Below are 17,050 nucleotides of genomic sequence, written 5' to 3' on the forward strand. Positions count from 1 at the left end.
ATGATTCTGTGAGTTAAACTTAGGTCTTGTCAAGGCGACGGAGTTCCAAGTTTTCTAAGCCTAGGATTTCAAGTCTGGTGGGATAAGGTATTTTGTTGTTTTCAGAGGAATGGAGAACTCTTCTTGTAAAATATTTCTGGACACGTTCAATTGTATTGATGTCAGAGATGTGGTGAGGGTTCCAAACAGGTGAGCTGTATTCTAGAATTGGTCTAGCAAATGTTTTATATGCTCTGGTTAGTAGTGTGGTGTTTTGGAAAAGAAGCTACATAAAATTAGGTTTACAACTCTTAGAGCTTTTTTTGCTATGTAGTTGCAGTGGGCTTTGGCACTTAGATCATTTGACATGAAAACTCCAAGGTCTTTAACGGGATGGGGGTTGTCTGTAAGGTAATGTCCATCTAGTATGTACTTAGTTTTAGGGTTCTTTTTTCCTATATGTAAGACTGAGCATTTGCTGGTTGAAATTTGAGCTGCCAATTTTTAGACCAAGCGGTTAGATGGTCAAGGTCGTTTTGAATAATAGAAGTGTTGTCTGTGGTGTTAAATAGTTTGACATCGTCAGCAAAGAGAACACAATTACTTGAGATATGGTCACAAAGATCATTAATGTATAGAATAAAGAGTGTTGGTCCAAGGACGCTGCCTTGAGGAACGCCACTCTTGACAGGAACAGGATTTGATAAAGCATTGCCAATTTTGACCACTTGTTGTCTGTTAGACAGAAAAGCAAATATCCATTTGTGGAGGGGTCCTGAGATGCCATAGAATGTTAGTTTAAGGAGAAGTTTATCGTGTACTACTGAGTCAAAAGCTTTGCAGAAGTCTATGTAGATTGCATCTATTGATTTGCCTTGATCTAGATTTGAAGTCCATATGTTTTTGCAGTGGAGAAGTTGTAAGTTACATGATAACTTTTTCCTGAAACCAAATTGTTTGTTGGAGAGTAGGTTGTTAGTTTCTAAGTGTGAGGTAATGGATTGGTTGATGATAGATTCCATGACTTTATATATATAACATTATTATATATAACATTATAGGTATGTGTCTATAATGTAAGAAACATATTCTTTTTAAAGTTTTTGAAATGTCATTTTTCATTGTTTTCCAAATATATTTCACATCATCCTCTTAAGATGCTTTACAGTAGATAAAAAACTATATTATTCTCAAGAAATTTAACTTTTTATAATTATATTTATCAACATGTTTGTACTTTAATGTAATTCAACTGAGAAAGGTTTTCATGAAAATATTGTACTTTTAAAAATTGATAACAATAAAAATCACAAAAGTAATTATATTACTATCTCATTAGAATAATAAAAATAGTGGATGTGATTGGATTAAAATTGAAATTCTCAACAACATCCATTAATCTTACCACTCCTACTTTGGCTCTGGCTGTCCTGAAAGTCAACAGCAGCTCTTTTAGCAAAGTTTCTTTTGCTGTTCAACATTCCTCAGATCTTAAGGTAAGCCATATTTTTTTCATTTTAAAAATTTCTTTTGGGATTTAAGTAAAACTCTTTAAAATATAAGGTTGAGTATAGAATTTGTTAGTAAATCCAAAGTCTCCTAAGCTAAAGATGTATCAGAAGAGCAGATAAATACAACTCATTTTAATTAGGCATGCATTTTATGCAAGTCGCCTCAAAAATAAACTTCAAATTAAATTGGCTTTTAAATAATTAAAAATTAAAAGTATAGGATCTGCACATTGTATGACCTGATGCAGGCGGTTATATTGGTGTACTTTATTGTGAATACATCATGTATGTCTATTTAACTAGCCCCAGCTGGGTTTTTGTTTTCAAAGAATATAATACAGGTAGCCCTCAACTTATGACTATAATTGAGCCCAGAATTACAATTATAACTCGTGCTGGTCATCACACTACCATGCCTGACTACAACCTTATTTTCAATGGTTAAGCAAATGTGATGGTCATCAAATAAATACAATGGTCATTCAGCAAAAGTTTTGCCATTAAGTGAAAACAAATACCAGTTTTCAGCAAAAAACCCCAACATTGTAAATCACAGTTATGAGATTACGACACACTGAAGGTAGTTGTAAATGCAGGCCACTTGCTGAGTGCTAAAAATACAGTTATTTAAGTGGGGTAGGGCGTGGTCATTGAAATTTCAAATTCGGGTCCTAAGTACCATTTTTTGGAGGTTAATTATAACTTTGAATGGTTGGTAATGCATTTTTTGTCTTCTGTGAAAAGTAGCAATAAGTATAACAGGTAAACTTTTAAATCTGAAAAACATATATTGTATGTTTTAATTGCTGCTAGGAAGGAAGTGAAGAGAGAAGCATAGTTAATCACTTTGCAAGAGGAAACAAATTTTCATGAGTCAGTTCAGTCTAGTAGTTAAAACATCAGGCCAGAAACCATGAGTTATAGTCCTGCCTCAGGCATGAAAGGTGATTTTCTCTCACTTTCTCTTAGCCGCCACCCCCTCCCCTGCAGGCTTGTAATGGGGAAATATGAGGAAGAAAGAATATTATGTATGTTCCTCACCTTGAGTTTTTTATGAAGAATAATAAAGATGGGATAAAAATAAGTACAATTATGTGCCTGCTTTTCATGACTCAAGAATGGATGCTTGTCTCTATTGCACTAATGTTAATTTATTATATATAGCACAAAGCACAAAGATTCATTATCTATATTTTGGAAAAAAATGTCTTTTTTTTTAAAGGCTATCCTTGGAATTGAATTGCCATCAAAAATTATTGGAGCCATTACACTGCCACCATCAACAATGGCAGAATTGTCACCTAAAGATAAGCATATAGCTTCTAGAATTACATTTAACTTCTTTAAAAAAACAACTCTATTCCAGGTATTTTTATAGTTTCAAAGCATGCTTGAAATTTTTAAATATAATCTATTGTTTCTAGCAATCAGCATTATTATACTTAATTAATAAGAATATACATGGTTGCATTTCATAGGATTCTACACTGAAAGATTTGTCTTTGTTCAGTTATGTTATATCATCAAGTATTGCTAACCTTTCAGTCAACAACTTGAAGACAAATGTGACTGTCACGCTGCAAAATATCAGGCCTAATCAGGTACCAATTTGCACATTATATTTTATTTTCTTATGCTTCATTTCAGAAATTAATCATTTTAGCTATCTGAATATTTAGATATTTTTTATTAATGTAGCTGAATAATATTGTGTATAATTTACCACCTAATTACCGTATATTGTCATTCTGATATAATGTAGGCAGATATGTCCTTTTGAACTAAGGCTATATATTCATATTTATACTACTAATAAAAAAGGTCAATTTCCACTATTTTTTCTTTGCATTACTAAGAGATTTTATAAGCAGAGGTGGGATTCACTTACCTTCCCTACCAGTTCGCAAATGTGAGTGCGTGCGTGCTCGTGCATTACGTAAGGGCAGGTGGGTGGAGCCTCCTGCAGTCACCACTACCGGTTCGCCCAAACTGGACATAACTGGCTGAATCCCACCATTGTTTATAAGCATTCTTGTATAAGGTTCAAAAGGTGCTTGATGCTTTGCATATTTTGACAAGTGTCCAGAACACACATACACACTCAGTTCCTCATGATTTATTCTTGGTACTTTCTATTTGTAAAAACAGGAATAAATTAGGGTTCTGATTCATCGAATTCACCTGAGCAAACTCTGTAGGTGTTTCTGTGGTATTTTAAAATTCCTTGTAGTCCTACAGGAACAGTCTGAAGTGATAGATGTATCTACATCTAAGCAAACAAGTGCTGCTTCTTTTTAATATATGGATCATGTAGTATGTAGCTAAGCTTTTTTTCTCTTCCAATTAGGAGAATTTTACTTTAAGATGTGCCTTCTGGGATTTCAGTAAAAATGGTATGTTTCACAATCATGTGATTTCATTTATGTTACCTAAACTAGTTAAAAACTATATTGCTTACAATTTGGTAATAGAAGTATTTTAATATTTGGCAGGTGGCCAAGGCAGTTGGAATTCTGAAGGTTGTGTGGTAAAAGAAAGAACAATGAATGAAACCATCTGTAACTGCAATCACCTGACAAGTTTTGGCATATTACTGGTAATGCTTGTTGTGGCCCGTTGGCTGCCAGCAGAGCAGGCAGCAGAGTCAGGCAAGGAGGAGGTTGAGGGAGAGCCTGGGCCAGCTTCACAGACTTTGGAAGGCTCTGATAAGAAAATGGCATCAGAGGCAGAGCCTGGGCCTGCCGTCCTCACCCAGGTTGGAGAGGCAGCTGTCTTCCGGCTTGAGCTGAGTGAGAGGGAGTAACAGATGGGGCCCATCCCAGATGCACATATGCGCAGAGAGGAAAAGAGAGGAGAGCAAAGAAAAGCAGTAAGCCAGCTCTCAGGGAGAGGCAGATGCAGACAATAGCCAGCCCCTCCCTAGCTGGGAAATAAATAGGAGGGGTTTTTTTAGTATATAGCAAGCAATTCAGATTTTTGGGATAAACCCAGGTTTGTTGGGACTAATTACGTTTGATTTTTTGTTTTCCCCTGTGAATAAAAGATTGTTAGTGCCCTCTTATAAAAAGGGGTTGCTTTACTTGCGATTTAAACATCACTGCTTGTGAAGGCAAAAGCTGCATAGACGCTTAGTGCTTCTTGAGATTTTTCCAGTGGCTGTAATATGGGATGGAAAGGGAGAAAAGGCACCTTACTTCAAGGTTCACCACGTTCTTATATACAGGTTAAAAATATGAAGCTTCTGGATACAGGAATAGGTGGGCAGGCAGAGGAAATGGTTCAAATTTATACCTACACTAAATACAGGTCAATTTACAACCACAATTGAGCCCAAAATTTCTGTAGCTAAGTGAAACATTTGTTAAGTGAATTTTGCCCATTTTACAATTTTTTTTGTCAAAGTGGTTAAGTGAATCACTGCAGTTGTTAAGTTAGTAACATGATTGTTAAGTGAATCTGGTTTTCCCATTGATTTTGCCTGTAAGAATGTCACAAAAGATAATCACATGTCCCCGAGACACTGAAACTATCTTAAATATGAATCAGTTGCCAAGGGTCTGAATGCTGATCACATGATCATAGGGATGGTGCAATGGTTGTAAATGTGAAAAAGTCATAAGTCACTTTTTTCAATATCATTGTAACTTTGAATGGTCACTAAATGAACTGCTGTAAATCAAGGACTACATGTAACCTTTAAATCATTGGGTCATCATTTCAGATATATTTCCTTACCAGATTCCTCAGTGCCTTCAAAATGGCAGAACTTCTAATATACTCGAAAAGTTTCTAAAAATTTAGAAAGATATAAAGAGATGTATCAGTCTTGAAAGTAGCCCATGCTTAATAATATAGCAATAGCAATAGCACTTATATACTGTTTCATAGTGCTTTTACAGCCCTCTCTAAGCGGTTTGACAGAGTCAGCATATAGCAGAGTCAGCATATAGCACAGTCAAACATTAGCAGTTGACCATGAAATGTAAAACATGGGAAATGTTTTAAGTCATTTTGCATTATGTTATAAATGCTTTATGATCATTTTATGTCATAAAATTAATTAAATTTGCCAAATTTCAATTCCATAAATCATTGGGCCCAGATTTCTGTAAGTTAATGCATTCTGTAAGTTAACTCATTTGAGATACCTTAGTTGAAAAGGTTTTGCCCTATGATGCACCATTTCACCCAGTTAAAGGTAGACATTAGTGTTTTGGTAGCATATAGATGTCTGTGTTGTTGCCCCATGTCAGTTGTGCTAGGTTTACCACCAACCATATTGTGAAATATGCAGACAATACAACAGTAGTGGGTCTTATTCAAGATGACAAGTGTGCTTACTGCAAGGAGGTAGAGGGTTTAGTGAATGGTGTAACAAAAACAGCCTAATTTTAAACGTAGGAAAACCTAAAGAGATAATTGTCGATTTCAGAAAAGGCAGGCACAGCCACCCATCTCTGTGGTTAGCAGCATCAAGTTTCTGGGTGTGCACTAACAGGGTAGGCTAGCTGGTCACTCAACAGTGAGACATTGGTGAAGTGGGCTCAGCAGTGCCTGCATTTTCTGTGTTGCATGAGAAAAGTTCACCTTTCTTCCCCTGTCCTTACCACTTTCTATAGAGCCGTGATGGCGAACCTATGGCATGTATACCACAGGTAGCACACAGAGCCTACTCTGTGGGCATGTGAGCCATTGCCCCAGCTCAGCTCTGCTGTGCATGCATGTGTGCCTCCTGCTGGTCAGCTGGTTTTCAGGTCTTTGCCATGCATGCGCAGGGGCGGGGCATATGTGGGAGATTCATGCGCATGCACGGAGGCAGGTAACATGCATGGGTGTCACGCACACATGCGCGGGGGCAGGATGCGCACAGGGGTCACACATGCATGCGCAAGGTGGGCACACAAGCATGGGGAGTGAGGACACGGGGTCATGTGCACATGAGGGGAGGTCGGGGCTCATGGGAGTCAGGGCGCACTCTGGGGGTCATGCGCGCATATGTGAGGGGCAGGGTGCATAGGGGGTCATGTGCGCATGTGCGGAGGAATGGCATGCAGGGGGTCACACACATATTGCATTATGGGTGTTTGTGCGCGCTTTCGGGACTCTGCGCCAAAAAGTTTAGCCATCACTGCTATAGAGAGATGATTGATGTCAGATTGCATTACTATCTGGTTTGGAAATATTACTATTTCAGAAGGAAGGCGGTGCAGAGTGTGGTGAGGATGGCAGAAAAGATCATTAAAGTTCACTTCCTTCTATCCAGGACACAGCATATAAGCGATACTTGAGAAGAATTGTCTGGGATGCTACACATTGTCTTCACAACTTGTTTTCCTTGTTATCTTCTGGGAGGAGGCTTTGTGGTATTTGAAACAGAACATCTAGATTCAGCCAGTTTTGTTCCATATAGCATCAACTTTGTGAATTTTCAGTTTCCTATTTCCGCTACATATCCAAAATGGATAGTTTTAAAAAATGACAATAAAGTTATCTTATTATTCTTATTTGTATGTGTGTGTGTATGTGTGTTTATATAATTTATATCTTTATATATCTTAGAGTCATTTGTGACTCTAAGCAACCCAATAATTAATGAATATACTGTACACGTATACATACAAATATACACATAGCTGTGTATATTGGCAAACTGTGCTAAAATTTTAAAAATTAGAGTGTTTTTTTAAAAAAAGTTAACAATATTTCTGTTTCTTTTTAGGATTTATCAAGAAACCCCACTATATCTCCAGTTCAAGCGCTAATTCTAACTTTCATCACCTACATAGGTTGTGGACTTTCAGCTATTTTTCTTTCTGTGACTCTTGTTACCTACATTGCATTTGAGTAAGTACTTGACTATGCTAAATTATATGGTAGCAATTTGTTGTAGCTTGAATAATGAAAACAGAATGGCATTTTTATGATATTATATGGCATCTGATTATCCTGGAAAAGAATTTTTATAAATAATAGCTGAAAAGTAAAAGATGTCTAGATTACAACCATTTTATTTAGCTAGGAAGTCAAGTGTAAAAATGGAGAAATTATATGTCAAATAAGACAAACTGATTTTCACAATTCATTTCATATTAAAAATATAGCGACATATCCTAGAAGTTTTTTTTTTATTGAAAAAGTTTTAAGAAACAAAAATATTTTCCCCCCCTTTTTTCCCCCCTCCCTCCCAGAAAACCCCCTCCCCTCCTTCCCCGGCTTCCGGGTCAATCACAAGGTATTGTTATACATAAACCAAACATAGAGTAAAATTTTCCCTTCTAATCCAATTAACCTCATCCAAATCTTTTCATCTCCCAACCCCCTCTCCATTACATAAAATAATACTTCCTAATTATTCAAAGGCAATCTGATATTTCTTAATCTGATATCTGTTTTGTAGATAATCAATCCATTTTTTCCATTCAATTAAATATCTTTCCTGCGTATTGTCTTTCAAAAAAGCTGAGATTTTAGCCATCTCAGCCAAATTAATGACTTTCAATATCCATTCTTCTATTGTAGGTACCTCTTCTTTCTTCCAGTATTGTCCAATCAACAGTCTTGCTGCTGTTATTAAATTCAGAATCAATTTAGTCTCAATCCCTGTACAATCCGTTATAATTCCCAAAAGGAAAAATTGCGGCAGGAACTTTATCTTCTTCTTCAGTACATTTTGAATAATCCACCAAATTTTTATCCAAAAGGCCTTAATTTTCTTGCAAGTCCACCAAATATGAAAATATGTAGCGTCATCACAATCACACCTCCAACATTTCACTTGGATATCAGAATACATACATGATAATTTTTTGGGATCTATGTGCCATCTATAAAACATCTTATAAAAATTTTCCCTTAAATTCTGTGCTTGTGTAAATTTAACATTTCTAACCCAGATTTTCTCCCATGTTTCCAACATTATTGGTTCCTGAATATTCTGTGCCCATTTTATCATACAGTCCTTTACCAAATCCTTTTCCGAATCTATTTCAAGCAACACATTATACAATCTCTTTATATGCTCCTGGGTCTGATTTCTAATTTGCTTTATTAAATTTTCCTCCCTTTGCATTATACCAATTTTTTGATCTTCTTTCCATCTAGCACTTATTTGCCCATATTGAAACTAAGTATAATTCCTCCCTTCTTCATTTAATACCTGTAATGATTTTAATTGCAATCTACCTCCTTCAGCATGCAAAAGTTCTTTATAAGTAATCATTTCCTGTTTCTGTTCTATATTTATATTCTCTGTTGCATGTCTGGGGCTCGCCCATATAGGAATCTTGTAGTCTAATTTATAAGTATATTTTTTCCAGACCCGCAAAAGAGCACTTCTGAACAACATATCCTAGAAGTTTTGATTCTAGAGTTAGTGATTCAAATGTGTGGTTTGCACAGGTTTTTCTTTCACATGGGTCTAGTCAAGGTTTTCCTCATCCTTGTTTTTTTATTCTTTGGTTTCTATCTACATTTCACTAGCAAAATATTATATTTTGTTTCTGCAGTTTTCAAGTAATAATTTTGGTGCTTATTTCATAATTATTTCAAAGTTTTATAATTCAGTAATTTGGCATTATTAGAAAAACATATTTACAGTTTGTCATGCAAGTAAAAAAATAACTGTAATGTAGAAAGTTTTTTTTTTAATTTTGTCACAACAGTATACACAAACAATTGTCATAGATAAAACAACATGTATTGAAAAAAATATATAAGTAAAAATATGCATCAATAATATTAATTTGATATAATGAAGGGAACAATAGGACAGGAAAGGTAGGCACTACTGTGCTCTTATGGACGCCCCTTAATTAAGTTAGTTAATTAATTAATTAATTAAGTTAATTAAGTTGTAATTTCAGGTAGAAATTGCAAGGATTCTCATGCTACTATAGTCTTACAACAGCATTTGAAAAAGGCTACTATTTTTGTTTCAGAGATTAAAACAAATATAAATATTGTCTGCATCATATTATACATATATTATTAAATGTATCAAAAAAAGTATGAGCTTACTTATTTAATTCATTTGGTTTATAGGAAAATCCGAAGAGATTACCCATCTAAAATTCTTATCCAGCTCTGCATTGCACTGCTTCTTCTAAACCTCATTTTCCTGCTGGATTCCTGGATTGCTCTGTATGAAATCCAGGGTCTGTGCATTTCAGTTGCTGCCTTTCTTCATTATTTTCTTTTGGTTTCTTTCACCTGGATGGGCCTTGAAGCCTTTCACATGTATCTTGCCCTTGTGAAAGTATTCAATACATATGTTAGGAAATATATTCTAAAGTTCTGCATTATTGGCTGGGGTAAGTATATATGCTTTTTTCCTGAATTTATATTTGTAAAGACTACTGTGTACTTTTATTTATTCCAGTGGGCAAGGACTATCATTATGGAGAAGTTATGGGCAGTTAAGTTTCATGAAGGTTAGCTTCAGCCTCATGGATTTTATTGAGTCTGTTTTATGCATCACTATATTGTATACTATTGGTTTGAACAGATTCATGAAAACATTTGGTTTTGAGACACATTATTAACCTTTGCAAGTCACAATCCCTCCCAGTTTATTTTTTCACCCACTACAAGGATAAGAAAATACATATATATCATAATAATACTTAACAGCTTATAATACTAACATTATTACACATTAAATACCTTATATAGAAACTCTTATGGTATTTCTTATACTTCCTACTTTGAAAAAGCTAAATTTATGTCATTTATTTTAGGTAAAATGAGTGATCATTCAAATTAGCCTCCCATCACATTTTTGAGTTTTCAAATTTTACTTGCTGCAATTTGTGCTTGCTGTTATATTTGTGAGTGTTACTTCTATACAGCTAATCCCCGGGTTACGAGCATTCATTTAGTGCCCGTTCAAAGTTATGAGATAAGTGCCCCCTAATGTTTACGAGAAAGTCCCAAAATTACGAATGTTGCAGCACCACGGCAGTTGTTCATCCTTACGAACGACTGCAGAGGTCTGCAACATTCACCTATTCCCCCCTCCCCCCTCACTCCCCACAACTACTTCCCTGTCCCGTCCTGCCACACCAGAATCACTTACCTTACAAGATCTGTCTCCTCTCTGATGCAGTTACTTTGCTTTTGAGGGAAAGGAGAGATGATGGAAGCTCTTGGATGCCGTAATATTCAGGCAAGTTCAGGCACCCATCCTCTTCTGCAGAGACCGGCTACCTGAACTCTCATGAGATCACAGACCCCAGAAACTTTCATTTTTGGCGTGAAAAGTGTTCACGGAACCTGTCTCCTCTTCCTGCCTGCCCCCCAAATTCCTTTCCACACCACCGGGACACTTTTCGCTGAGATGGAGACCTGACACTGGAAACTTCATCGAGGGATTCGCTCCATTTTGAAACGTCCCATAGCCCTTTGAAAACAGAGGGATTTGCTTCATTTTGAAATGCCCCATAGTCGCCTATGAGGCCTTTGAAAACTGAGCAAATCCCTCTGTTTTGAAACGCTCCATAGGCACCTATGAAGCCTTTAAAAACCGAGGGATTTGCTTTGTTTTGAAATGCCCCGTAGACGTCTATGAGAATTTGAAAATGGAGGGATCTGCTCCCTTTTCAAAGGCGTCATAGGCATCTATGGGGTGTTTCAAAAGGGAGCAAATCCCTCTATTTTCAAAGGTCTCATAGGTGCCTATGGAGTGTTTCAAAACAGAGGACTTTGCTCCATTTTCAAAGGCCTCATAGGAATCTATGGGATATTTCAAAAGGGAGCTAATCCCTCTGTTTTCAAAGGCCTTGAAAGGATTAGTACATGTACAGAGTATAACCTAACTCAGCTTTTGTTATTGCTGCTGAGCTGAAGCTCCATTGGGAATCTAATGTGCCAACTGAAGAGATAAACTCTCCAGGCTACATGCCAAGTAGCCTTGCTAAAGTAACTCGGTGTAATTCAAAATGTGAATTCTGTCTGTTGTAACAACATAATGTGAGATAATAATGCTAACAAATTCTGGGCTATATGCCAAAAAATGTATTCCTTTCCCATCCAGGGTCTATTGTTTTCAGAATGCTGGGAAAATCATGAGCTTTGCATATAAGAAAATAAGTTTCTAAAACAATGACGACCTATGCAAGCTGTGTGTGAAACTATAATGAGGGTTTTTTTGCGTGCCTGCTTTTTCTCTCTTTGCCTTGCTGTTTGAGGTAGAAGATTAAAGATGCCCGACTTTAATCTTGATCAATAATAAAGCTGTATATCAGTAGCCTCATGTTCAGAGTTTCATTGGATTAATTCAGATTTTGAGCTGCACAAAACCTAACAGCCTCATAGGTGCCTATGGAGCATTTCAAAACAGAGGGATTTGCTCCATTTTCATAGGCATCTATGGGGTGTTTCAAAAGGGAGCGAATCCTTCCATTTTTAAAGGTCTCATAGGTGCCTGTGGGGCATTTCAAAGCAGAGAGATTTGCTTTTTACTGCTGGTATTGTGGGCGTGGCTTGATGGTCATGTGATTGGATGGGTGTGGCTTAATGGGCGTGTGGCTGGGTGGCCGTGGCCAACTTGATGTCACTCACATCAAGGGGTGCCTGGCCTCGCCTCATCTCAAAGGCCTCAACGAGATACAATTTTCCTATTTATTTACTACTACTGAACATCTAAAATATACTATTTAATCCTATGTATATGTGCCATATGTGTACATACATATTACATATATAGAGTGCACATACAAACAGATTTATTATTTGAACATGTGCTAAAAATAAGCCCTCCCCTGAAAATAAGGCCTTTGAAATGCCTGCGCAGCTGGTCCCCACCATTTCCTCAGGAGAAAGTGGGAGAAAATGCCCCACGCACCCCACACAGACCTGCCATCCATATGGAATGGCCTCGCAGAGGCCGCTCCTGCAAATCCTAGCAAACCCAGCGGTGTGGCCGGGCTGACAGCATGATGCAGAGTCCTGGGAAGCATGGCTTGAAGCACGTGCATAGCTGCAGGAGCGAACAGCTGATGAGTGGCTGTGTGAGATCTTTCTTTCTGGTATTTTTTTTTACCATAGTCGCCCAGACGGAGAACGAAGCTGGAAAGCAGATTAGTGGAGGGATGTGGCTGCCTTGGGAGGAGTGGGGGGGGTTAGGGTTAGTTTGGATCAGATCTCTCTCCCTCCATCCCCCCCCCCTCTCTCTCTCTCTCAGACAGACACCCCCACCAAGCCACAGGTATGCACCTCAAAAAAAACAAGACCTCCCTGAAAATAAGGCCAAGCACTTATTTCGGGGGTCAAAAGAAAATAAGAGTCTGTCTTATTTTGGGGAAAACATGGTATACTGTATGTGTATGTACACACACACACACAGCTGTTCTAAAACTATACACATTCAACCTCACTTACTACATTTGGAAAAACACACCCAGAGTCCACTTTCTGCCAGACATTTAACAATAACGTCTGTACATTACAACATTACACACGCCTTCAGATGTTCTTCCCTAGCTTGCACATGACTGTTAGAGCCAGGAGAGGTCATGGATTGAATAAAATGTGGTGAAACTCACTTAACAACATTCTTGCTTAGCAACCAAAATTTTGGGCTCAATTGTAGTCATAAGTCAAGGACTATCTTTGCCTTCCTCTGCATGGCAGCCTTGTCCCAGTAAACTCCTTCTCCTTTCTGGCAATTTTCCTCTCTGTTAGAGGCACCAAAATAATCCAGACGATATAAAAATATCCTGCTGGAGCAGGAGGTTGGACTAGAAGACCTCTGAGATCCCTTCCAGCCCTAGACTACTGTGCTGTTTCAAAGCCATCTTCTGAAGCCACGTCTAGTGCCAAGGTTTGAAGGAAGGACCATTTCCTTCCTCTTCTTTCTCTCTCTCTCTGTCTCTCTCTCTCTCCCTTCCTTTTTCTTCCTTTTTCTTTCTTTCTTTGTCTCTTTTTCTTTCTTGTCTCTCTCTCCCCCTCCCTCTCTTCCTTTTTCTTTCTTTCTCTTTTTTCTTTCTCTCTCTCTTTTTCTCTCTCCCGTCTTCTTTTTCTTTCTTTGTCGTCCACTTTGTCTCTTCCTTCCTTTCTTGTCTCTCTCTCTCCTTTCTCTTTCTTTGTCTCTTTCTTGTCTCTTTCTTTCTCTCTCTTTCTTTCTCGTTTTCTTCTCTCTCCCCCCCCCTTCCCTTTCTCCTTTCCTTCCTCTTTCAAAGGCTAGGAGAGTGATATCCACCCAAGACATGCAAGGCGGGATGCCCAAAAAAAAGCGCCTGGTCTGGGCACACAGCCCTCCATGATGGAGCCATTCCCAGGGAGCAGAGCAAGAACTTACTGATCCATCCTGAAGGCGAGCTGCAGAGTGGTGCCAATGTTGGTGGTGACGGAAGGAGCGGGGCGGCAGTGGTGGTGGAAGGAGAGCGTGGTGGTGGCAGTGCTCCGTGAGGGCGGCCCTCAGGGCCTGGGAAAGTGTCTTGTGCAGCACAGCGAAATTTACTTTAGCAACGGGGAGCAGCCGCTTTGGGTCCTGTAAATCCCACTCCCATCCGGAAAATGCTGTGGACAGCAGAGAGAAACAGGATTTCACCTGGCTGCTTTTCTCTGCTGCCTGCAGCACTTTCCTGATGGGAGTGAAGTCAGAACCAAAGCTAAATTTCACTGTGCTGCAAAACACGTTCTTACTCTCTCAGCAAGCCTGGGGAGAAAACAAGTCACCAGAGAACACGTGGAGAGGCTCCATGTGATCAGCAGCTGCTGTTTCTTTCCACCTCTGCTGTGACTGGGAGAGCTGACAGAGTCTTTCGCAGCACAGCGCTTTGGATGGGTCTCCGGAAAGCCAGGCAGAGGGAAACATCTGAGGCTGGTACTTCCAGCGCCCACGAGGAACCAAGGCTTGGAGTAGTTTTGGAGCTTGTTAAGGAGGACTGCTCCTCAATAGCCTGGGCTTGAAAATGCATGGCTGGGGATGAGGAGCGGTCCTCCTTAACAAGTTCCAAAATTGCTCCAAGCCTTGGTTCCTCATGGGCGCTGGCTTGCCTTCCCCTCTGCCACCAGCTGCGGGAGGAAGGTGGGGACAGGGGGGGGCTGTGACAAGCTAGGCTGCAGATAGCATGGCCTGGAATGGAGGTGAGGTGGGCCAGGCCATGGAGGCTTAGCCAGCTATGCAAGCACAGTGGGGGGACCACGGCAAGCTAGACTGCAGGCAGCATGCCCTGGAATGGAGCTGCGCTAGGCCATGGCAACTTAGCCAGCCATGCAAACACAGTGGGGACAGTTGGGGGGCCAAGGCAAGCTCCAGGGATGGGGGGGATAGCACGACTCACAGGCCTACCTGTTAGCAGGAAGAGGCAGTTCACTTGGGGCGCAGGGCAGGCATCATATGGGAAGGTAACTTAGACAGGCAAGCCGCAGAGCAGAGACTGCACATGTACAAACCAGTGCCACACGGTGCGCTATGCCACCCAGGAGGTGACTGGGCGGGGCAAGTGACTAGGCAGGACAGGTGAGCAAGCAAGCGACCAGGCGGGTGGGGGTGGGGCCAGCCAGATGTCATTACCGGTTTGGTAAATCAGGTCAAATTTTCCCTACTGGTTCACCCGAACTGGTGCGAACCAGCTGAATACCAACTCTGGATTTGCTCCATTTTCAAAGGCCTCAGGCATCTATGGGGCATTTCAAATGAAGCAAATCTCTCAATTTTCAAAGGCCTCATAGGTGTCTATGGGGTGTTTCAAAATGGTGCTAATCCCTCCATTTTCAAAAGCCCCATTTGCAAGCAGATGAAGCATCCAGTCTCCGTCAGGTTTCGACTGGGCAAAAAGTGTCCTGGTGGTGGTGGAAAGGAGTGGGGGAAGTGGGGGAGGAGTAGGAGACAGGTTCAGCAATCACTTTTCACTCCCAGGAGCTTCCATTGACTCTTTTCTCCCTCAAAGCAAAAGAAATTGCAGCAGAGAGGAGACAGATCTTTGCAAGGTAATAGTCTGGCGCGGCAGGAAGTGGAAAGCATGAGGTATCTTAGTGGATTGGGGAGGCCTTGAGGGCCTGTTCCATCACTAGCCCCCCCCACCCATGGCCTTCCCCACTCTGAAATACCTCATGTCCACTTAACAAACCATGCATTCACCTATGTATTAAATTAGAGAATGCATGGGCGAAAGTAGGGAGTGACCTCATTCAAGGTACAAGATTCACTCCCATGAATCCTCGAGGTATGAAATGGAATGGGCAGGCTCCATTGCATTCATAACTCCATTGCATTCATACAGGATTATCTGTATAGGGCAGATTTGTAGCACAGACCAAACAATATACCAAGCTATTGGAAGGGTTCTCTAACCTAGGTAACAGTCCAGCAAATAAGACTGTTGTTAGACATCAATTTAAAAGGAAGTCTTGTCTTAAAAGGAAGTTCTTTTTTTAATACTTGAAGGAAATTTTTAATTAGTACATAAATATGATTCAAATGGAGGGGTATTTGTATATTGCTAGCTAGTATGCACTCTTGGAAAAAGACCCATATAAGTGACAGCTACAATAATCTCCTTGTACAATAATATCATCCTACCTATAAAACATTACAGATTAACAGAGTTGGAAGGGACCTTGTAGGTCATCTAGTCCAACCCCCTGCCCAAACAGGAGACCTTACATCAGTGATAGCTAACCTTTTTGCCAAAAGCGGGGGCGGAGTGCTGGGGGGGTCACACGCGCATGTACCCTCACCCATAATTCAATGTGTCCCCACGCATGTGTGCGTGACCCCTTCTGCGCTTCCCCATGCACGCGCGCATGACCCCCGCCACCTTGTTTTGGGCCTAGAGGCCTCCCTGAAGCCTCCGGAGGGCGAAAATGCCCCCCCCATACCCGGAGCCCCTCAAGAGGCAGGAAACGGCCCGTTTCTTGACTTCCAGTGGGTCTGGTACGCCAATTTTTCACCCTCCCCAGGTTCCAGAAGCTTTCCTGGAGGCTGGGAAGGGTGAAAACAGCCTGTATTTATCTGGAATCCAAAATGGGCCGCATGGAGACTCCTAGGAGGAGTGGGGTGGTGTGGGCAGGGCCAGCTGAAAATCAGCTGGCAGAGCTGAACTAGGGCAACCGCTTGCGTGCCCGCAGATATGGCTCCACGGCATGTGGACCATAGGTTCGCCATCACAGCCCTATACCATTCCTGACAAACGGCAGTCCAATCTGTGCATAGATTGAGCTAGTGAAATGAAAAGCTCTGAACTTTTGAAATCCACTGAGAAAAATCTTTTCTGTTTCTTAAAAATCCCACTGCCAACTCTTAAATAGTATATACCTGTTTATTTGTTCAAATTTATTACAGCCACATTTTTCTCAAGGTGTTGTTTGATCTTTCAGGGTTACCAGCTATAGTAGTAACCATTGTACTAGCAGTATCTCCATATAACTATGGGCTTGAATCATATGGAAAATTTCCCAATGGCTCATCTGATGAATTGTAAGTAAAATTTAGGCAATAATCTAAAATATCTAAAAGAAATCTCTTTTTTATAAAACACAAATCTTTTAAATTTATGTACAATGCATATTATGAACATTTTTATATAGCAACTTAAAATGTATTGCTTTTAACTGCC

General features: G+C 39.9%; 1 protein-coding gene across 1 annotated transcript in view; it reads left to right on the forward strand.

The window, feature by feature from the left end:
- ADGRG2 (adhesion G protein-coupled receptor G2) overlaps positions 1-17,050 on the forward strand; it is a 331,018-nt gene that overhangs the window by 280,565 nt on the left and 33,403 nt on the right. Inside the window, exons 19-26 of the mRNA XM_058186859.1 lie at positions 1,319-1,475; positions 2,713-2,856; positions 2,969-3,091; positions 3,838-3,883; positions 3,983-4,086; positions 7,210-7,334; positions 9,531-9,799; positions 16,812-16,911. Coding sequence (XP_058042842.1) covers positions 1,319-1,475; positions 2,713-2,856; positions 2,969-3,091; positions 3,838-3,883; positions 3,983-4,086; positions 7,210-7,334; positions 9,531-9,799; positions 16,812-16,911 — 1,068 coding nt within the window. The remainder of the gene's footprint in view (positions 1-1,318; positions 1,476-2,712; positions 2,857-2,968; positions 3,092-3,837; positions 3,884-3,982; positions 4,087-7,209; positions 7,335-9,530; positions 9,800-16,811; positions 16,912-17,050) is intronic.

The sequence above is a fragment of the Ahaetulla prasina genome, chromosome 5 (genome assembly GCF_028640845.1).
Source record: "Ahaetulla prasina isolate Xishuangbanna chromosome 5, ASM2864084v1, whole genome shotgun sequence".
NCBI lineage: Eukaryota > Metazoa > Chordata > Lepidosauria > Squamata > Colubridae > Ahaetulla > Ahaetulla prasina.